The sequence below is a fragment of the Pongo pygmaeus genome, chromosome 12 (assembly GCF_028885625.2).
Source record: "Pongo pygmaeus isolate AG05252 chromosome 12, NHGRI_mPonPyg2-v2.0_pri, whole genome shotgun sequence".
Lineage (NCBI taxonomy): Eukaryota > Metazoa > Chordata > Mammalia > Primates > Hominidae > Pongo > Pongo pygmaeus.
In genome coordinates, this window is record NC_072385.2 from 78,664,774 (window position 1) to 78,688,998 (window position 24,225).

The 24,225-nt window shown below is 40.3% G+C and overlaps 1 protein-coding gene across 4 annotated transcripts in view; it reads right to left on the bottom strand.

Annotated features, from left to right (window-relative positions):
- The window catches only part of EML6 (EMAP like 6), a 262,095-nt gene that overhangs the window by 66,712 nt on the left and 171,158 nt on the right, over positions 1-24,225 (bottom strand). For all 4 annotated transcript variants that reach the window (XR_010123243.1, XM_054473926.2, XM_063649364.1 and 1 more), the window contains 7 exons: positions 17,384-17,484; positions 15,882-16,084; positions 13,501-13,612; positions 13,127-13,254; positions 8,746-8,887; positions 5,330-5,482; positions 5,024-5,155 (listed from right to left, as the gene is read on the bottom strand). Coding sequence is in view for 3 of the 4 variants with exons in the window: in XM_054473926.2 (XP_054329901.1) it covers positions 5,024-5,155; positions 5,330-5,482; positions 8,746-8,887; positions 13,127-13,254; positions 13,501-13,612; positions 15,882-16,084; positions 17,384-17,484 (971 nt within the window). In the remaining variant the exon portion in view is untranslated. The remainder of the gene's footprint in view (positions 1-5,023; positions 5,156-5,329; positions 5,483-8,745; positions 8,888-13,126; positions 13,255-13,500; positions 13,613-15,881; positions 16,085-17,383; positions 17,485-24,225) is intronic.

Sequence of the window (24,225 nt, forward strand, 5' to 3'; positions counted from 1 at the left end):
GGGGAGAGGAACTGCTTGCTTGGTTTCTGCACATTTTCTAGTTCATTGCTAAAGTCAGTTCCTTGGCAGGTGTTCTTTCCTGCTCTTGGATTCTATAAAATATCTCCGTATCTTTCCAATAAACTCATCTTTTATTATTATTTTAAAATTTAAGCTGGTTTCCAGCCTGGGCAACATGGTGAAACGCCGTATCTACTAAAAATACAGAAAAAAAAATTAGCCGGGCATGGTGGCAGGCGCCTGTGGTCTCAGCTGCTCGGGAAGCTGATGTGAGACGGTCTCTTGAGCCCGGGAGGCACAGATTGCAGTGATCTGAGATTGCGCCACAGCACTCCAACCTGGGTAACAGAGTGGGACCCTGTCTCAAAAAAAAAAAAAAAAGTTTAGGTTGGTCTGAGTGGGTTTCTGTTCTTTGCAATCAAGGATGTGAAGAAGAAAAAACCAAACCAAGAAGCTATTCTTCTATTAGGAAGGAATAATTAAAGGTATTTTTTAAAAACCAAAATTTTCTTTACTGCTGCTAATACACGTTTTTTAAGCATGAGGAAATACTTAGGTCACCACTCCTTTTTCTCTCTGCCTGCTGTGATATCTATCTATCTATCTATCTATCTATCTATCTATCTATCTATCTATCTATCTATCTATCTATCTCACCACTGACATATTCTGAGGATGAGGAACAGAAGCAAGAACAAAAACTCTGTTTGCATGTATAACTGCTCTTGAATAACAGTAATCCTTTCAGAATCACATTTTTATTCACTGGAAATATCTGCTCACACAGATTAAAAACTGAAAGACACCCATGTCCTTACATCACACATCTTGCGGGTACCATAGAGCTTTGCAGCCCACAAAGTGATCCACATACATCATCCCAGCTGCTATATAATTTACAAGTTAGAATAGTTCCAACAATTGGTACTAAATGTACCAAATATCAGGCCATCTGCAATAAAAATGGGAATGAAATGTCCTATTATGGCTCAAATTGTCATTTTTTTTAATTTATTTTTTTGAGACAGAGTCTCGCTCTGTTACCCAGGCTGGAGTGCATTGGTGCGATCTCAGCTCTCTGCAACCTCTGCCTCCCGGTTCAAGTGATTCTCCTGGCCTCAGCCTCCTGAGTAGGTGGGATTACAGGCGCCCGCCACCACACCTGGCTGATTTTTGTATTTTTAGTAGAGATGGGGTTTCACCATGTTGGCCAGGCGGGCCTCAAACTCCTGACCTCAGGTCACCCACCTTAGCCTCCCAAAGTGCTGGGAATACAGGTGTGAGCCACTGCGCCCAGCCTTCAAATTGTTAATTTGTAAAGGATGTTATAGCCTGGTATTTCTAGAAAAGATCTTACAGCATTTAGAAAATATCCTTTCTATGTTTTCTCTCCCTCCATACATTTTTTCTTTCTCAAGCATTCCATGCTGCAGCTTTCATTCAGGGGTAGCTGATGTTCCTGCAAAAGCCCAATGCACTTTTTGGCTTTCCAAGGACCTGTAGTTGCCATGGGCACAAGAGGCTGCTGAGGCTGGCGGCTTTGCCATCCCCCACCCTGAGAAGCCAGCTGGCTCTGGCAAATGCTTTCACTATTTTTGACAGGATCAAAGGCATGAAACAGATCCCTGCTTCTAAATTCTGCTCTCAACCTTGCCAGACCCTGGAGGCCCCTGCTGTGAAAGCTAGGCTGGTTTTGAGGCAGCATGGCACATTCTCGAGATCAGGCATTTTGGGGACTGGGATGTCGGGAATACAGGAATATCAGGATGACACATGTCTCATGGTTAGTGGAGTTAGATCAAGGAAGATTCACGGGCATTCTTGCTCTTATTCTCCAGATGGTGTAATTCTTCCCTAAAAATCAGAAGTGTCTCTACTACTCTCAATCCACAAAAGGCACTTGGTCCGACCCCCTCACCTGACTGCAGGGACCCTTACAATGAGAGACATGGTGGCTTTTCAAAGACCTTTGACTCCACTCCTCTCCTGCTCACTCCCAGGACCCTCCCTCAGCATCCTGAGCTCTAGGAGGCTGGCCGTGGGCAAGATTATGGAAATAGGGAGGTTTGCTCCTCTTTCCAACAAGTGATGGCTCCATATTGAGGGACTTTACACAGACCTTCCCCCAGGCCCCTCCACAGCAGCATACCCCTGATCCTGGCAGAGATCTTGTGCTTTCTATGTGGGACTTACTTCTCTTTATATCCCTAGCATCTGACACAGGGCCTATACATTTGCAGAATTAAGAACAAACTCCCTAAACGCAAATGAAACCCACAATGAGATACACTTCATATCCATTAGGACAGCCACTATCAAAATAAACACATAAAATAAGCTTTGGCAAGGATGTGGAGAGATTTGAACCCCTGTGTACAACTGGTGGGAATATAAAATGGTAGAGCTGCTATGGAAAACAGTATAGTAATTCCTCAAAAAGTTAAAAATAGAACTACCATATGATTCAGCAATTACACCCTTGGGTATATACCTCAAATACCTGAAAGCAGGGTTTTGAAGATATATTTGTACATCCATGTTCATAGCAGCATCACTCACAGTGGCTGAAATGTGGCAGCCACACAGGTGCCCCTCAACAAATAGATAAGCAAAATATGGTCTATACATAAAATGAAACATTCAGTCTTTAAAGTAAGGAAATTCTGACACACGCTACATCATGGAGGAATCTTGAGGACATTATGCTAAGTGGAATAAGCCCATTATATAGAAAGACAAATACTGTATGATTACACTTATATGAGGTACCTAGAGTGGTTACATTCATAGAGACAGAAAGTAAAATGGTAGATGCCAGGGGTTGGAGAAATGAAAAGTTATCATTTAATGGGAATGTCATCAGTTTTACAAGATGAAAAGAGTTCTGAGACGGAGGCAGTGATGGTTGCACAACAGTGTCAATGTTTTTAACGTCCTTGAACTGTACACTTAAAAAATGATTAAAATGGTAAATTTTTGTTATGTGTATTTTACCATTCAAAATAATTAAGAAATCTTCCCAGTCAAAATTTACTCTTTATATACCCTCTTTTCTCTGGACTCTTCACTCCGTAATAGAAACAATAATGGGTTTTAATCCCTAATAGTCATTGAGTAGTGGGATTTCACATATTGTATCAGGTATTTTGTGTGTGTGTGTGTGTGTGTGTGTGTGTGTGTATGTGTGTGTGTGTGTGTGTCAGATTCTAAATAAAGTTAATCAGACCCTATTCTACCTGGCAAGAGAATAGCAAGATAATAAATAGGGAGAAATAACTTCTTTAAAAAAAAAAAAAGCAGAGAATATCAAAGAAGGGTCTGAGAAGCTGCTGCTTTCATCAGCCTCACCAGTTCCTAGATAACTCATAGTGCCCTGCCTGGTCATAAATGCCGGTCGAAGCCCTCAGCACTGTGTCTGGCCGGCACTGCCCTGACATGAAAGCGAAACAGACTTATCTGATCTCCCTTTGCCCTTGTTGGGACTTGTATCTTGTATAAATGCAATGCATCGCATGCTTTCTTCTCTATCTACTGCACCGTATAAAACCCCTGAATGTTGTAAAGCTGAAATAAAATCCAAATTCCAGTGTGGCAAGTATAGTTACAACTAAATACCTGCCAGGCAGAAGGGTTTCCAAGTCCTGGTCTATGGCCACTACTCCAAGAAATACTCTGAAATAACCTTTTTGGCAGAGGCCTTCATCATCGTTCTCCTGATTAATTTGATTGCTCCAACTCCAGGCTCACTTCTCCCCAAGATGGGAGGGAATACCCCACTCTAGATCCCTCAGAGTTACCTAGTACCTACAAGTACACAGTTCAGCGTGAAACTTCTACTCCATCCCAGCCTGTGTCTCCACATTCCCCTCCCCCCTTCACACCCTCAGCCACTCAGCACTTCTATTTCTTCATCACCCCCTGGTTCTTCCCACCTTCGCTCTTCATATGCCATATTCCTTTTGCCTGGAATGGCTCTTCCTTGATTGCGCTATCTGGTGGATTTCTCCTTATCCTCTCAAGATCAACCTCAAAGGTCACTCCCTTCTATAGAGGCTCCATGAATTACCTCCAAGGAGCTTTCCCTCAGAGCATACATCGGGCTTGGTGCTTCTCTACCACAGTGGACTACAACGTCTCTCAAGGTGGGAATGCTGTCCATTCCCAAGTACCTGCTCCAGACTCTCAACATCAGCCGAGTCTTGAGGATAGGATTTACAAGTGACTCACCCTATAGTGCAATGTTCCAGCCTGGGTACTGAATGCTGCCGTGGCCCATTCTGAGTCCCTGCTCACCACTTCCCTTGTGACTCACCACTGCTTACTCACACAGTACCCATTTTGTGCTCTTGTATTATTTATGGATGAGTATGTCTCCCTCACTCAATTATAAACTCCACAGGGAGCAGTAACCATGCCTTACTCACTTCCAGAGCCTCCACATTTGCTAGCTTAAGACTTTGCAACACCATAAAAGCTAGATTTATTAAATAGACAAATCCTCATGGCATGTGTGGGCATGACTTGGAGGAGGTAGGAGTAGGCTGGGAGTTTTACAGAGCAGAGGAACTTTAGGCAGGCTGAATGTAGATTTCTACCTCTGCTGGGGAGGAAATTTGCTTGAGCCTTTTTGGGCGGTTCTCCAAGAGGTGGAGCTTTGGGTGGAAAAGGGAAACCAGCCAGGAGGAGGAGGAGGGGACCCAAGACAAGGAGAAAACACTCCCAACTAAAGTTGAGGTGGTGGCTTGCTATGATAACAAAAGGCATCATGTATCTTTAACCGTCTCAAAACTCAGTGGCTTGAATCAATAGTGACAATAATAATCTTAAGCATAAAAAGATGGAAAAAGTATTCAAAATGTTAGCAGCAGCTGCCTCTGGGTTGTAAAATTACGGTCGTTTATATTGTTGCGGGGTTCCCCTTTCCCATTTCTGATACTCAACTGCCATTCTCTCTAGAAACAATGCGTAAATGGACATTTTTTAAACACAGAAATTCTATTTTAAAAGCCACAACATACTTTACCTCTAGAGTCCCAGTCAATGTGTGTAATATAACTAGAAGCACCTTTACAGATGCCAACCCTTTTGCTTGTAAGTACGTTGTAAATATCCACAAAGTTATCATGGGATGCCACGGCAAGGTATTTTCCCGTATCTGTAATGAAAAATGTGGGGTTAACACCAAAGCATTTTATATAGGAATTTACTTCCAGGAACCTAGTATTTTAAAAGTGGGGAAATGGTCAAAGAAACATTTGAAATAATTCATTCTTGAAATTTTTTGTCCCAAGACTGTGCTATTTTAAAAAGTATCTGCTGTGATCTTTACCTTTTGAAAACTTAATATCAGAGATCATTTCTTTTCTGTGATGGAAAGAGACCATGTCTTCAACAGTGTCAGCATTTACCACCAGGAAACTCCCATCGTTCAAGCCAACCGCTAAGGCTTTCCCATCAGGGGAAAAGGCACAGCATCTTCCACCTACAGAAGAATCCACAAAAAACACTTATTATCCAAAACTTCACTGTCAAGCAAACCACATGAAGAGATGAAGAAATCTGATGATGTGCATTATGCATGGACACGTGACTGCCTTTAAATTAACACTACACTTCTGAGAACTAAAACTTCACAATTTAAGACACCTCTTGGCTGGGCGCAGTGGCTCATGCCTGTAATCCCAGCACTTTGGAAGGTCGAGGCGGGCGGATCTCTTGAGCCCAGGAGTTCAAGACCAGCCTGGGCAACATTCCATAGGTTAAAAATTAGTTGAAAAGTTATTTTTTGTACAGGCGAAACCCAGCCTGTACAAAAAATATGGAAATAAGCTGGGTGCAGTGGCTCATGCCTATAATCCCAGCACCTTGGGAGGCCAAGGCAGGTGGATTGCTTGAGCCCTGGAGTTCAAGACCAGCCTAGGCAACGTAGCAAAATCCCATCTCTACAAAAAATACAAAAATTAGCCGGGAATAGTGGCACATGCCTGTAATTCCAACTACTCAGGAGGCAAGGTGGAAGGATTGCTTGAGCTTTGGAGGCAGAGGGTGCGGTGAGCAGTGATCATGCCATGGCACTGCAGCCTGGATGACAGAGGACGACCCTGTCTCAAGAAAATAAAATTAAACATCTCTTCTCCCCAAGTCCAAGGAAGACGATCATAATATCAAAAATACATTTTCAACTTCTATGAGGTTTATTCATTCATTTATGAGTATTTAAATACCTGGGGTTTTCAAAAAATAAGTCGGGTAAATGGAGAAAAGGAGTACAGGGTTAATAGGACCAGTATCTTTGCTTCCAAGAAAAGAGGTAATATTTAAGAATAGGAGTTCTATAATAAAATTTCCAGAAACCATTTTAATATTATGCCTTACATACAACTTGCTTTAGAGGACCTCATTCTTTCAGTTGCTCCAATTCTCTGATCCACGGATTGTAATGCATAACTCTAGAGGTGAAAGATATTCTTGCCTCTTCTGTCATGGGAAGAATGGAATCTGAACATTCTCCCAAGGGGTTTCTGGAAAACTAATTGGCACTAGGGTGATGGTGCTGCATGAACCATGTTTTCTACTGCTTTGTAGGGTCACAAAGACATTTCTGAATCAGGAGCATGGACTTCGCAAAGGTATGTCTAAAAGGAAACTGATTCAAGAACATGCCTACTCTCTGCCACCATTCTTATTGTCGAGAGTTGTAAGCACACCCCAGGGATAGGATAGCCAGGTGGCCTTGTGCCAGGGCACTTAATACCGAGCCTCTTTACCAGCTCCTCTGTTCACGGTATGCTGAAAGCTATGTTCATACCAAAAACTGATGTACCAGTACTGAGACAATGAAAATACAAGCCTGCCCTTGAAAAGCATCATCAAGATTAGATTAACCACAATCTATCGTACAGACCAAGATACGTTTGACAGTGAAAAGGAAAGCTATTAATAATTATACCAGAGCAACAAGGGTGAACTGGGTTGAATGGTTATCCTATCTAAGATGGGTCAATAGTTGTTCTTTTCAACTAATTTTTAACTTAGGGAATAAAGTCCATTCACTGACATTCAAGTCCTCCACAGTGAGGACTTGGCCTATCATTCCCCCAATATAAACTAGTGGCCAAAATGATTCTAGCTTGTAGTGATTAAGAGCATGGGCTTTGGACTTAGATTTGGGAAATCCTGCCTCCACCATTTACCAATCACCAGGAGTCTAGTGTAAAGACAGGCAACATGGCAGAGGAAAATAGTGTTAAGCAGAGGCCTCAGGTGTGTTCTCAGAGTCACACTACATGGGTTTGAATTTGGTTCCATTACCTACTAAACGTGCAAACTAATTAAGCTTCCTGTGCCTAAGTTTTCTGATTTGTAAGTGACAATAATAATAGCCTTACTCATGGGGTTCCTACAAAGACTACATGGAAAGAGCTGGCATAGTTGCTGGCTCAGCCATATTAGCCACCATCACTATTGTTACTACTGTTTTGACACCTTTCTTCATTTTATTACCCTAGAATACAATCCTCATGTCTGCTTATAAAATTACTCAGTAAAATATTTTAGGGTCAGACCCCAATCTCATCCTTCCCTCTTAAGAACTTTTACAGATCCTTCAAGCCTCAGCTCTTGTCACCTCCCTGATGAAGCATTTCCAAGCAGTAGGTGTCCTCTGAGGCTCCAGGGTACTTTGTGCCAAATATCTTTAGTTTGTCCTTTCACATCCCCTTTTTGCCCTTGTCCACCCTGCTCTGTGCCTGAAGCTGGCCTGCATGGAGAGCGTCAATGGGCTTCCTTGTCCTCTGGTTTCTGGTTGAGTTTGGCCAGGGGGGAGCATGGGTGGGAGATTAGAGATGGAAGAAGAATAGGGAGGCTGGGCCATTTATTTCCCTGGCTGCCTCCCGCAGGGTCACTGCATGCTGGCAGAGTCCCCTGCTATCAGTCGTGGCTCCTCTCAGGCTGCCATTCCATGTGGCTCTCATATTCAAGGCTGCAGCAATTGTCCCCTCCTCCTGCCCCTTCATGCCCAGGGCCGGTGAGAGCGGCCACCATTACTAGCTGCATAGCGCTGCACTATCCCTGGTCATTTCCTCACACCTTCCCCATCCCTTTATACAAATAGTCCCATTTTAAAGACTCTCCTCGAATTACCCAATTTGAATGGATATGTTGCTGGGACTCTGTTCAAATCCTGTCTATCTCTGACACTAGAGATGGGACCATTCATCATGGGATCCCCTGTGCCTGCCACACAGAAGCTACTTAATAAATGTTTGCTGAATTTGTACCTCTCAGTACACCTCGTAGTTCTAGTGCATTTAGCTGTTCACGACATATTTACTCATTTCTTAAGTATTATGTTTCTATATAATTGATGTTTGTTTTCAAGTCATAAAATAAGTTCTGGGGCCTGTTACAAAATAAATAGCATTCTTTAAAAGTTGATTAATTTCAACTGACTCCCACAGCTCTTGATGAGAAGAGGAAGGACACATATTGCCCCCAGGTGGCAAATATCTGTGCAGTGCAAGGAAAATGAAGTGAAAAATGGAGCTGGATTAGGCCAGCCTTCTGAAATAATTCTCCATGTGCTTAGTTATGACTATAGCAACCAATATAAAATTCTCATTGCCCAGCATAATTTTGGGCATATAACACGTGCCCTCAGTAAATATTAATTAAATGAGTGAATAAATCTGACACATTCTGTTACTTGTAAATACTCTGACAGATGTGTAAGGTGGTGTTATGTACCTTTTTTGAGTTTCCGTACTGCCAGCATACGGTGCTGGGCGGATAGCTCCCAGATGCGAAGTGTTTTATCATCGCTCACTGTTGCACAGATGGGCAGGAGAGGGTGAGCTGCCAACCCCCACACTTCTCCTTCCATGTGCCCCTGTGGGAGAGGAAAAGGGGCAACATAAACTCTGCTTATGCTGTTTGGCTAGCCCTTCTTTAGCCTGGTGTTGCATATTCATTCCAAGATTATCACAAAAAGGCACAAATAGGAATAAACACACTTTGAGCTTCCTTGAACTAAAATGATCACCGGAAATAAGTTTTTCATTTAAACTTGAATCTACAGCTGGACCTATACGATGCTAAATCATTCATTTGCAAAGCAAAACATGAACTCATTGCTTATTGGTTTTGTTTATATGACGCCAAACATCTTTCCATTTGGAAACATCCAGGTAAATGGTGAAATGCCTGCTTTTCTGTTGTCTGATACTAAATAAACATAGTATATATGTACCCTCCTAGTAAAGCAGCTTAATCACAAGGACACAAACCACTTCCTTCAGTTAAATCATATTCTAAAAGATGCAGGTACGACCCATTCATGTCAGTGAAATTGAAGAGCAATATTCTCATTATTTATGCAATTTTAGTCCTTTGAATATGTAGCATTTGGCAGAGCAGAAATAAAGGAAGCTAAATTTTCATTTCAAGCGTCCTCGGTGTAGCTCAGGCTCTGCGTCTGTTCACAAATTGGTCTGTTCGTGTGCCAACAATGAACATCAAAAACTGAAAGGTGCTTAATAAGCACTGGACCAATTCCATATACCTTTAACTTATCACAAACACACTTGGCTGGCTTAGAATAATAACTAAGATAAAGCAGTATTTTTTTTATAATGAACACTTAACAGGGAGAAAATGAATTTGATTCTCATAATTTTTCACTCAATAATGCAGTGTAAAGATTAGTGCTACAGAGCAATAAAACAGACCAGATTAACTGTTTACTGAATCTTTGCTTTTTAATGGCTAATTATAAAAAGGCTTTGCTCAGTAAAGCAAAAAGGAAGCCCACACACAGGCATCTGAAAGGTGTTTGTAGCCGGAATGCTTTGGTGAACAGGTGGCTTTCCAAAGAGAAATTGGATGATTCCAATTTAACTGAGAAGCTATTTGAGCAAAACAGTAATTTGGCAGAAGATGTAAAGTTCCAAATACAGCTGACATTCAAATACGAGAAAATGAGGGCTGAAGGGTACAGACATTGTTTTTGAATTTATTGGATTTGAGGACACCCTACATCCCCAGTTTTCTAGTCTTCTCTTCAGAAGCCTCCCAGCTCCAGAGTCACAGTCAGGGTACAGCTCAGGGGTCAACCTCACATCTTCCCAGCCTGGCTCTGCTTCAAGCTCTTCTATAGACTGAGCCCCTTTGTGTATTTTAGTTAAGAACAGGATTGTGGGACCCAGAGATCCTTTTAAACCACTGCCTTATATTGATATCAAAATTGTATTTCCTTAATCTGTTTATTTTAATCCCCGTGTAACACAGGATTGGACAGTAAGTGAGGCAGGCTTGAAGGACCTTGAATGGCTCAAGGAAATGGGCTTAGGAACCTGCTTTGCTGCTGATCACCCATAAAGCTGATCATAAACAGTTGTACAACTGCGAGCTGACTGCTTCAAAGCACAGATGACGGGAAGTGCCACAACCCATCACCTGCCATTCTCCCCTCCCCCAATCTTTTTTTCTCTTAAAAAATAAGCAGTCTATTCCAACTGTGATTGGATTGCCGTGCCACCAAAACTGGCAAAGTGGTTCTAAAATCTTCTTCCGGCAGGACAGTCCATCGTCTCACTCACACTGCCTCTACAGTTCCTTCACTTTCCCTTGGTGTCTCTATCGTCTCTCAGAACAGGACTGTGACATGGTCCTGGACGAGCAGGAAGCCCTATTCCACTGCACATACACATAGCACAGAGCAGACCTGGGCAGGAGCCCAACAAACATTGACTAAACTGAAATAATGAGTTCCACCTAAGAGGAAATAGCAAATGAGAGAGCAGAAGAGGAAAAAAAGATGCTGAAAAAAAAAAAAAAGGGAGAGAATGGTACACATGTAGGTGGAAAAGATGGTAACTAACATCTGGTCTGAAGCTTCCACCAGCTCAATCAGCCACCCCATAGCTCAGGGGCTTTCCTGCAGTGTCCAGGCTAAGAGATGTGGGGAACAGCCTGGTGAGGTGAAAAAGGGCTCTGGCAAACCTTGGTTGGAATCCCAGCTCTGCAGTTCTTAGCACATGACTGTGGGTAATTTTCTGGGCTTTAGGTCCCTCATCTATAAAACAATTTAACAGAGCCAATCTGTTGTGGAGATGAGACAAATTTTGTACAATGGTATTGCCTGACACAGAGTAGGTGCTCAACATATGATTGCTGTAATTATTTTTCTTATTAGAGCAATAGAAACAAACATAGGAAAGAATAGTATAGAGAATTAAGAAGTGAAAAGCCTTTATCAAGCATAAAACATATTTAAACCAAACTACCTCAAGTGTAACAAAGTAAGAGAAAAAACAAAGTTTAGATCTTACAGTATTATTTAAATCATATTGGGGCATAAATCTTCTAAAATATCTAGCAATATAGCATAAATGGAAACAATTTACATTCTCAAACATATGGAGATTAAAAAGTAAATAAATACTTTTCAGTAAAATTAAATGAGAAGTTATGGCCAGAAAAAAAAAAAAGATTTAGTTTGGAAGAAAATAACAAAAGCAAGAACAGCTGGAGAACAAAGACATCATGTCTCATGGATGCATCTCCAGCCTAGTTCTCCAGCCTGGCTGCAAGGCACGACCAGCTGCAGACCTTTTGAGGTTTGTTTTTAACATAGATTTTTTCTTTTAAAAACACAGATTTGTTCAGGATATCCAGGGGGGGACTTGGGCACCTGTGTTTTTAAAGCCTTGCAGTGTCCTGAGCCATAGTGTATATGCACATGTGTTTCCATGATACAGTAAGTCAGAGGGACCCTCTCAGTGGGATTTGGGGATTCACTCCTAATACAGCAAGCCTGCAGGCATCAATCACTCAGAGATCAAGGCAAGGAGGGGAAGCTCCTGCACTGGAATCTTGGAAGTTCTGACTGCTCATATGATCAGCGCATTTTCTTTTCCCTCCAACTTCTGAACACACATCCTTCACCCCTCACCATGCCTCTTCCACCTAAATATGGTCTTATCCATCACCAAACTGGGCAGGACTACCTATGCACCTCCACATCCTACCACATCCCCACCCTTGAGGTGAGATTTTATCATTTCTTGGCTCCTAAAAGGTTCTGTTACATTTATTTTAGTTCAATTTTACCTAAATATGACTTTTGAGGGAAGACAGGGACTAAGGAGGATGCAATTTGTTTATGTGGATCAAGGCTGAGACTACAGTGAGGGCCACATTCCAAAGGGGCACGGGTGCCTCTGGCACGTGGGGAGCAGGTAATTTGTCTCGTTCATTTTATGGATGAACAGATTGACAGGACTTATACCTAAGGCACCTCTTCCACACCTGGACCCAATTTACATAATGAGATTCTGGACTTTGAGCAGATTCTGTAATGTGATAAGGCTCTTGGGGACCTTGGAGGTGGAGGTAAAGGATTCAGTATGTGGTAGGGACATGAATAACTGGTGGCCAGAGGGTAGCCAGTGATGGTGACCCTCATACTCTTCTTGTGTTTTCACACTCTTGCATAATCACCTCCCTTTGAGTGTGGTATGACCTGTGACTTGTTTCTAACCAACAGAATATGGCAAAGGCAATGGAATGTTATCATTCCACATATGTGATGACATAATTATGTAACATAAGATTGTAGTGTCTATTTTTTTCCCTCTGTTTTTGGCTTTGAGAAAGCAGCAATGTTGGGAAACCCTATGTGGCAAGGAACTGTGGGCAGCCTCTGGGAGCTGAAAATGGCCTCTGGTCAACAGCCAGCAAGAAAAAAAAAAAAGCCTTTAGTCCTACACTTACAAGCAACTAAATTCTGCCAACAACATGAGTGAGCTTGGAAGAATCTTCCCCAGTTTAGCCTCAGATGAGACCATAACCCTGGCCTTTATTGCAACCTTATAAAACACTAAGCAGAGGATCCAGTTAAGCTGTGCTCAGATTCCTGATCCACAGACACTGTGAGAAAACAAATGTGTGTTGTTTTAAGCTGCTAAGTTTGTGGCAATTTGTTACACAGCAATAGGTAACTAGTTCAACTCTTGTGCAAACCTGAGAGTGAGTGCCTCCTTAAGTTTTGCAACCTAAGCATCAACTTTGCCTCACCCTAGTCCCAGCCCTGATGTGAATTGCAGTTTAGAATACATACAAACAGTACCTGAACAAGCAGTGTCATTGGGCCACTCTTATCGATTTCCAGAATCTCTCCATTTTTTGTTCCCACCAGGATATGTCCATGTCCCAAAGTGATGGCACGAATTGAAGGGTTATCTTCCAAAAGCAAGCCTGGGGAAGGGGATGGTATATTTAACACAATAACAAAAACAACTGCTTATTAGTTTAAACTCAATTTTTATAGCTCCAAAGAACTAGGTACTAGGCAGTCAGCCTTGACATTTCTACCAGAGGAAGAGAGTTCTAAACATGGAAGAGGGAGAAAATTGATTTGCTAATAGTTTTCTAAAAACTTTAGTACAATCTTCTTCATCCCTATGAATACAAAGATCTCTATTACATGTTTGGGAGTGGCACCTTTTGAGCTAGTCGACAATGCTGATCTTTTAATGGCATAAGTCTTCAAACATCTTTCAAACATATCATCCCAGAGCTCCACGATGCCGTCCTTTCCACCTGTTACAAAGCCCTGCGAAGGCACACATGAGAGGTGTTATATACACATCAAAATGACCAATTACCCACTTGGCCCCAGGAGGATTCCCCGTGGGTAAGGAAGCTTTGTGGATGTTACCTTCCTAAATATATGAGATGGAAAACTCTGGTGATAACAATGTTCGAATAATATTTTCTGGGAGCATTTCTCACACACTTCCCTAAGCAAGATTAAGGACATTCTCATCATATGTCCACTACACTCTCCTCAGAACACTGGTTGGTAGCTGGCCCACTGATCAAGGATGGCTCTGCCTGTGCCCAGTCTCCCAACCAGAATGTGGTTCCTACAGAATGGAACCAGCCTCAAAACCTAGCAGAGTTTCTGGTATCTCACATACTCTGACCAAATGGATTGAAGTTAACATCACAGTTTTAAATTATTGTTAAACATTTAAAAATAAAAGTCATGTCCAGAAGAAAACATCATTATTTATTAAGAGTAGCTTAGGTACTTTATATAATGAAACTATCTTATTTCATTCAATAGACACAATTTCCATAATTAAAATCCAGATTAATTTTTACAAAAACCTGGAAAGTAAAAAGCTTAACATATTGGATATTTTTTACTGAACAGTGATCTTTATTCCTGTTCTAAGCTTATAATTTTTTGGCTGTACTAGTTTTCCTTTCTGGTAATTTATTATATATACCAACTGTTCTTAGAGGGTTTTTTTTTTTCTCTAAGAAAAAAGCTGAGTAATTCACTGCTTCCTCAGCAACTTTTAATTTAATACATTTTTATGAAGTTTACAAAGAAATAATATTTCAAAGTGTATAACATTAAATATCCTTATTCTTATATAGAATTTGTACCCAGGAAAATTCAATCCCCAAATTAAATTTAAATGCAGTATATTATATTGTGATATCCTTGTCTTTTCTCATGATTTTGCAGCTTAACTTACCAAACAACAAGAGCTTAAACAAGTTACACCATATCTACTTCTGGGCCTACAGAAATTCTTTCTTCTTCTTTAATCTTTTCTAATACTTGCAGTTTAACCAAAAACATATGTACCAGTAAAAAAACAAAACAAAACAAAACAAAAAAACACCTGAGCCACCAAAACAACCATTACAGTTGCATACCTAACAAGAACCTACTTTTGTAGTAGAATCAACACATTTGCCTAAGGACAGGTAAATGAAAATTGAGGCCTGGGTTAGGAGTAGTAGGTGGCTTAAACTGGAGGTCAGAGGGCACAGATGAAGTGGTACTACCAGCAAACTGGAAATAACTGAAAAGAAGTTGATATTTGCTGGCAAGTTGATTGAATAAAGTGTTTTAAAACACTGAAGGTGTTATGGTTTAAATGTTAGTCCCCTCCAAAACTAATGTGGAAATTTAACTGCCTCTGCAACAGTATTAAGATGTGGAAACTTTCAGAGGTGACTAGACCATGAGGGGTCTGCCCTCATGAACGGATTAATGCCATTATTGTAGGAGTGGGTTCATTACGAAAGGACGATTTCGGCCCCTCCCACTCTTATTGGCCCTTCAGCCATTGGGTAACACAGCAAGAAGGCCCTTCCCTGTTGCAGCCCCTTAATCTTGGACTTCCCAGCCTCCAGAACTGTAAGCCAATAAACTTCTGTTCATTATAAAGCACCTAGTCTCAGAAATTCTGTTACAGCAGCAAAAACAGAGTAAGAGAGAAGATAAGTGTAATCTTTGTAGAGGGACACTGCAAGGCAAGTAGACAGACCAGGGCAATGAAGATGAGCTTGAATGGTAATATGGCCAGTGAACAGTCTTCACTCTAACACTCTTGTTAAAGCTGAGCCTTTCTACACAGGAGCAAGCCGGTTATGGATGTAAATTTATCGTAGCAAATGGATGTCTGGAACAATAATGTAACCACTTGGTACTTTTAGGTCTCTGCCCATTGTGTCACCAAGGAAGAAGACAATGCTGAAGTATTTCTCAGGACTCTTCTGCTGCTAAGTGTCCACATTTATCCTGGCACTTCTTAAGGGACTCTTATGAGTGGGAGCCAGGAAAAGCATGTGTGGAAAAACTGCAGAGAAGTTGCATATAAAGAAACAACTGTAAACGAAATTATAAAAATATCTTTGCTTTCCTCCCTATTGTCTCTTGACTGAGCTTCATGACAACTACTTCCTAATTGAGACAGGCCTGTTTTACATACAGGCAACCTCCTGGTGGGCCATCCTAAGACTACCTTATAATTTTAGAAGGCTGATGAGGAAAATGAATGCTGATACGCAGGCCATACCTTATCCAGTGCATACATAGCAAACACAGGCCCATCATGAGCTTTCACTGTCTTCAGTAGTAGAATGTCTTTCCAAATAAAAATATCTCCAGTAGCTGCTCCTGAGAACACTAGATCTTCCATTCGTCCGTAAGAAACACACATCATTGTTTCCAATTTTCCAACGCTTCCAAAAGTTCCTCTTCTAGAAGTGAAGCCCCCACCTAGAGTGGACCAAGAACAGTTATTACTTTAAAAAACTGGCACTTCCTATAAGCATGTAGAAGGACTACTTCCGTGAGAAACCTGGTGTTTCTCATTAGGTATTTATGTAAAGATGTCTAAAAGTGGCAGAGAACATCACAAACAAAAATATTCTAAGAGTATTTCTCATTCATTCATTAACTCAGTGTTTACTGAATCCCTACATGTGGTAAGAGCAGTGCTCACTGTTGGGATATGAAGATGAAAAGAGGGTTCCTGTATTCAAGGAACTCAGAGTCTGGCTGGAGAGAGGAATCAATATGCATCTCAGTCCAAGACATGTGTCTAACTGAGGCTCAGCACAAGCTCTGTGTCAGCCAAGAGAAAGAGTGACTAAGTGCCTGAAGGAGCAAGCAAAGTCTTCATGAATGCTGACCAAAAACGATAAAAATAGTACTGACTGTAAATGTAAAATATAAGCATGTTATATATGCTTTGCTTATTTATAACAGCTATTTTGGGGTGAGAAAAAAGAATTGTTTTGTAGGAAAAGGTAGTATACGGGACAAGCCATTAGATTTGTCCCTTACACATTCACATTTCCCCACACTCCCTGTCACTGAGAAACCCAGCTTTATTCAAGACAGCTCTGCACAGGCTGGCTCTCCAGACATATTGGGTGGCATTGCCTTCTTTTAAAAGCAAAATGCACTGGAACAGAACCTTATTCACACTTTGTGCATAATAAATTAGGGCTTGGTACCAAAGCTAATACTAAGAATTCAGATTCAATTGTATTAAGTCTGACTTATTAGTGAGAAGAATGAGCTATCCTCTATGTTTTCTCATGCTTATTTACTCATCATTATTATCAACATTAAATCCACCAATATTTATTGGACCACCTATTTGTGGGCAGACTCATGGTTTAATTCAGGTTTAAATTCAGTAATAGATAAATAAAGGAACACTCCAAATAGATAAAATTTTATTCACTCAACCAAAATGATTATTTTATTTCCTGTGCAGTAGTCTAACATAATTACTGCTTTCAGAACAGATGACTAAATATAAAAATGATTATTTTCACAGCAGAACATTTTCCAAAGCTTTCTAGGTATTGATGAATATGCATAGCGTCATATAGAGTGTTCTAAGCTTCAAAGCGTTCTAAGTGAATTTGGGAGATAATTTTTTTAGGCACATTTTTATTTTAGATTGCAGAGACAAGCCAGGTAGAAGCAACAGCTTGTTTTGTTTTTCCTTCCAGCTAGGGTAAAGCTCTCAATCACATAAATGATAAACCCAAACGACAGTACCTGCTTGTTGCCAGAATTTGATGTGTTTTATCCCAACTGTAACCAGTTTGTCAACATGGTGTGGGTTACACTTTACCACAAATATCTTATCTTTATGTCCTCTGTAAGAGATAAATAGGAAATTAAATTCTAGTTTGGATGGAAACACTAACAGTTTTATAAAAAGCATGCATTTGGTCTAATTTTAAGCACATCTAACAGGACCATTAAATTAGAAAATGGCTTAAAATCCACACAGGCATCTACATTAAAATAATGAGCTTTGGCTTTTCTTTGCATGTTTGAACCCTTTCTTCTTACCCTAATATTGCTGCCAAAGTTTATTTACTTACACTTTAAGCGAAGTAATGAAATATCTAAAACATATCGTAATGTCTCCATAAGATAAAATTAATGCCACCACTGTGGGGTTGCAAGTAATTCTGGGGATGTGCAGAAGTAAAGAGATAGTATTGGCTCCTCTTTTGCAGGAGGAAACAGAGAATATTAACGAAAAGCTTCACATGAATCACTCTTGCTGTGGAAAGCATTGCTCTGGGTTAAATGCGTTTTCAGCTGGAAACGTACTGTTTAGAAGTTGAAGCCCTGGACCCACAGCTATGGAAAGAGAAAGGATGTCTTCTATTGATTCGAGGCACTTTGGGATGCTGCACAGAGAGGTAGGTTTATAACCCAAGGGGCAGATGGACAAAAATAAATGCAAAGTTCCATTGTAGACCTGGGCTGTAGACTTGGCATCTCACAGCATGAGAGGGACTATTTGATGGTCTTTGATATATTAGGACATAATTTTAGTAATGTAAAAAAAGCAATTAAAAAAAAGAACATGACTGACCGATCTGCCTTATGAATATAGATACAAACATCATAAATATTAGCAAACAGGATCTGAAAGCATATTAAAAACAATACATTAGGACCAAACACAAGGGTGGCTCAATATTAAGGAATCAAGTAATACAACTGATCATATTAATAGATGTAAATAGAAAAATCATATTATCATTTTCAGATGCTGAAAAGGTATGTGACAAAAATCTAACACTCCATCCATGATTTAAAAAATAAACCACTCAACACCCAATACAGTAGAAATTAAAGGATGCTTCAGACTTGTCCTTTAGACATTTGTATTTCCCTGTACTTTGTCATTGAGAAACCCAGATTTATTCAAGCTAACTACATACAGGCTGGCTCTCCAAACATGCTATGTGTCATTATCCTTTCTTTAAAGACAGAACATGCTGGAATAGCTTATTCATCATATTTGTGTGTGCACACTCAAAAGATTGTTACTTAATGGCATTCCCAATAGAGTCACGATAATTACCACTACCATTTAACATTGTATTGAACATATAAACTAATGCAACTAGAGGAGATTTTAAAAGGCACAATAGGTGGAATGGAAGAGCTAAAACTATTCATATTTGCAAATGATATATGTCTAAAAAATTAAAAAGGAAATTTTAAAATGACTACAAATAAGACATTTTAGTAAAGCTACAGTATATAAAATTGAATACCCCAAATCAATAACCTTTGTATATACAGTAACTGGTTGAAAAATATAATGGAGGAAAGGACTCTATTTATAAACAATAAAAATAACAAGGCATAAACTCAACAAGATACATATAACATAAAAATGAAGAGAAAAAAAAAGACCTGATAAGTAAGATTAAAAAGGTAGACTTTAAAAAACAGAACCATATCTCATGTTCTTGGAAAGGAAAACTCAATCCTAAAGATAGCAGTTATCCCTTAGTTTATAAATTCAACTTAGTTCCAATAAAAAGACCATGGGGTGTGTGTGTATTTAATCTGGAGTTAGACAATTTGATTTTAAAGTTCTCATGGAAGAGTAAGTCAGCAGGAATGACCAGGAAAATGGAAACAGAAAAGCAGAGTGCAGAGAGTAGCTCTCCTAGGTATTAAAACAATCTATAAAGCCTCCATAATTAAAACAGTATAGTACCTGTGTATGAGTTGACTGACAAATGGCAAAACAGAAAATCTTGAAACAGACACAAATGAATATAAAAATGTAGTGTATAACAAAGACAAGGTTTTATATCAATAGCAGGAAAGATGAACTTTTAAAATAAATGCTGTTTGACGCCAAATGCTGGCTAGTCTGTGGAGTGGTAAGAACTCTTGTTAATTGCTGGTGGGAATGCAAAATGATACAGCTATTTTGAAAGACAGTTTGGCAATTTCTTACAAAACTAAGCATATTCTTACCATACAACCAGCAGTTACATTCCTTGATATTTGCCTAAATGAGCTGAAAACTTATGTCCACACAGAAACCTGCACATGGATATTTATAGCAGCTTTATTCATAATAGTCAAAATGTGGCAGCAACATAGATGTCCTTCAGCAGGTGAATGGATAAACAAACTGTGGTACATCCAGACAATGGATATTATTCAGTGCTAAAAAGAAATGAACTACCACATCATGAAAACACATGGAAGAAATGTAAATATATATCATTAAGTAAAAGAAGCCAATCAGAAAAGACTACATACTGTATGGTTCCAATTATATGACATTCTGGAAAAGGTAAAACTACAAAGATGGGTAAAAAATTAGTGGTTGCCACAGTATACAGAGGAGGGAGGGATAAAAGGATAAATAAGCAGAACACAAATAACTTTTAGGGCAGTGAAACTCTTCTGAATATACTGTTGTAACTGCAGAATCAGCCCAATCTGGTTCAACTTTATATAATACAATGGTGAGTTGTTTTTCAGTTATCATGTAACGCAGTTTGCAAGTTATATAACCTGATCATGCCCAGATAAACCAAGCATGCAACCATGGGTGGAACCTTAGTGCTTGGACCAAGGAACAGGGACCAAATTAAGAGCTACACACCTCATGGCATGATCCAGTCCTATCATGTCTCCCGGCCACAATGCATTATAAGATCCAATCAAATCATGCCTCATTACCCTCTGCTATGAATCCTGCCCCAGCTCCCAGCTAGAGAGAGAGCTTTGAGCATTGCCTCCTGTCTCTTTGCCCGTCAAACCGCAATAAAGTTTTTCTTTCCACAAAAGCTGGTGGCATAGTATTGGCGTCTATGCTTTTTGGGCAGCAAGCCCATTGCTAGCTTGGTAACACTATCATGATAAATTTGTGTCAATATACATTCGTCAAAACTCGCAGAATGTACAAAACGAGTGAATGCTAATATAAACCGTGGACTTTGGGTGATAATGATGTATCAAGGTAGGTTCATGAATTGTAACAAACGTACCATCTAGTGCAGGAGGGTGATAGTAGGGGGAGGCTGTGCATATGATAAGGTAGGAGGTAATGGGAACTCTCTGTACTTTCTGCTCAATTTTGCTGTCAATCTAAAACCACTCTAAAATATAAAATCTATTTAAAAAGGGAAAAAATGCAACACCTTGGTAGCCATATGGAAAAAACAGAAAGCTGGACCTGTTCCTCAGATACTAGGAAAGATTCTAAACTATTTGGAGACCTAAATATAAAAGATGAAGCCATAGAACATTAGAAGAATAGGTGATTTCTTTTTAATGTGAGAAGGGGCAATATTTTTCTAAATACAAAAATCTTGAAGCAGTAAAAGATTAATAAATTTAACCACATAAAAATATAAACCTTTTGCTTGATGAAAACACCACAGCAAACTCAAAGGATGAATGACAAACTGGGAAAAAAAATCAGCAAGTTATAGACAAAACTCAAATAACCCTAACATTTAAAGAATCACTTTCTGTGAGAATTATATTTCAGAGAAACCAAATGGTTCACGAGGGAAAATTCTTGTTTATAAAATAATTCTAGCTAACATGAAGAATGAATGATAAAATTAGAAAATTGCCACTTTGAACCCTGAACTAAGTAACCAATTTAGCCCAAGGTTGTCAGCTGATACTACAACCATTAGAAAATGTGGTGATGGGGATCTGTATAATTAAAGGATCAGGTCAATGCTCCCAGAACCCACCAATTGAGCTGAGTATTACTGACAGCAGAAAAACTAGATGTTCTGGGCAGTAGTGTACAAAAGGGTGGTGCAGGGGAAGTGGTCCACCCTGGAGGGAAGGAATTCCATCACTAACATTGTTTAGAATTGCCAGATAATGGGAATAATAAAAAGCAGTATGGCTTTTAGTTATTTTCAAATTCTCTACAGATAACATACCCCTATTGCTTGCACCTGGGAAGTACCATGCCTACTGCCTCCCTACTTTCTGGTATACCACCGATTTTATCTTTTCTGATGTGAGAGGAAGTACCTATAAAGCATTCTTGCCTAAAAACTTGAACATGGGTGAAATTATTTGCAAATCATATATCTGATAAGGGACCTATATTCAAAATATATTAAAACTCTTAAAACTCAATAATAAAAACACAAATAACTCTATTCTACAAAGAAAATATACCCAGTCAGCACATGAAAACATGCTCAACATCATTAGCTATTAGGAAAACCATAATGAGATACCACTTCACACTGATGAGGTGGCTATAATAAAAATGACAGACAATAACAAGTGTTGGCCAGTATGTGGAGAAGTTGGAGGCCTGTGTTCAACATTTTGAGGCACTAATGTTTTCCAAGTTGCTGCACCATTCTCCGTTCCCACCAGATCTAAATGTAAAAGATGAAGCTGAGTAATAGAAGAAAGAAAGAGGCCAGGCACGGTGGCACATGCCTGTAATCCCAGCACTTTGGGAGGCTGAGGTGCGCGAATCACCTGAGGTGGTAAGGAGTTGGAGACCAGCCTGGCCAACATGGTGAAACACCGTCTCTACTAAAAATACAAAAAATTAGCCAGGCGTGGTGGCAAGCACCTGTAATCTCAACTACTCGGGAGACCGAGACAGGAGAATCACCTGAACCCAGGAAGCAGAGGTTGCAGTGGGCCAAGATCGCGCCACTGCACTCCAGCCTGGGCGACAGAGCAAGACACCATCTCAAGAAAAAAAAAAAAAAAAAAAAAAAAAAAGGTTAAAAAAAAAAAAAAAAAAAAGGAAAGATTTGTGCAAGGTGTAGGATGCTGATCATTGTTGCAGTTGGGTGATGGGTACAGAAGGTTCATTATGCTATTCCCTCTACTTTGGCATAACTTTGAAATTTTCCACAATAAAAAGAATAGAATGTCTCCTGATCCATTATGGCTACATGAATGTGGACCCTACGATGACAGGCAAGGAAGAGATAGAATTTTGGGGCTCTGACTCTTTGAAAATCAAAAAGTGGGCCGGACGCGGTGGCTCACGCCTCTAATCCCAGCACTTTGGGAAGCCGAGGCAGGCGGATCACGAGGTCAGGAGATCGAGACCATCCTGGCTAACAGGGTGAAACCCCATCTCTACTAAAAATACAAAAAATTAGCCGGGCGCGGTGGATGGCGCCTGTAGTCCCAGCTACTCAGGAGGCTGAGGCAGGAGAATGGCGTGAACCTGGGAGGTGGAGCTTGCAGTGAGCCAAGATAGCGCCACTGCACTCTGGCCTGGGCGAAAGAGCAAGACTCTGTCAAAAAAGAAAAGAAAAGAAAATCAAAAAGTGAACATGGATATTAGAGCTAGGATACATCACTGGACATATCGTTAACAATTAGGGGAGAAAAAGGTCTAAAGATGAAATGTGTTTAACACCAAGAGAAGAAATAAACCAGATAACCATAAAAACATTAAGCATCCAAAAAAAATTTTTTTTTTTGAGACAGAGTTTCACTCTTGTTGCCCAGGCTGGAATGCAGTGGCACGATCTCGGCTCACTACAACCTCCGCCTCCCAGGTTCAAGTGATTCTCCTGTCTCAGCCTCCTGAGTAGGTGGGAGTACAGGCATGTGCCACCATGCCTGGCTAATTTTTTATATTTTTAGTAGAGATGGTGGTTTTACCATGTTGGTCAGGCTGGTCTCGAACTCCTGACCTGAGGTGATCCGCCTGCCTCAACCTCCCAAAGTGCTGGGATTACAGGCGTGAGCCACCGTGCCAGGTTTTTTTTGAGACAGACTCTCACTCTGTCACTCAGGCTGGAGTACAGTGGCGCAATCTGGGCTCACTGCAACCTCTGCCTCCCGGGCTCAGATGAGTCTTATGCCTCAGTCTCCCAAGTACCTGGGACTACAGCACCACCATGCCCAGCTAATTTTTTGTATTTTTAGTAGAGATGGGGGCCAGGCTGATCTGCAACTCCTGACCTCAAGTGATCCACCTGCCTCAGCCCCCCAAGTGCTGAGATTATAGGCATGAGCCACCATGCCCAGCCCAATGATTTCTTGATTGGAGGAAAATCCCCCTAGATTCAAAATCATTAATATATACTTTAGAGAGACTAGAGAAAACCAAAATGAAAATAAAGAAGAAGTACAGAAAATTGTATTTCCTAGAGATAAAAGATTGTTTCCTTGTATTTATACAATGTCAAACATTTACAAAAATCTTTTTTGTAAGAACTTTTTAGTTTCCATCTAATTTCTTAGTGCCATTGTGATATTACAAAATACATATGTGGTCTTCAATTCTCCACCTCCATTTCCTGGCCTACAACTCCTACAATCCTTCGGATCTCCAGGGAGCTCTTCTTGTATGCTCATGATTGACTTGATGGCTGCCAACCCAGAGGTAGCTTCAGGATGGGTCACCAGAAAGACCAAAGCAGTAGTAGAGGGTTGGGACTTGCAGCCCCATTCTTGACCTTCAGGGAAGGGAGATGGATCAAAAGTTAAGTTGCTCACCCATCGCCAGTGGGTAAATCAATCATGCCTATGTAATGAAGCCTCCATTAAAAACTGCAAAGCACAGCGTTTGGAGAACTTCTGGATAGCTGAACACAAGGAGA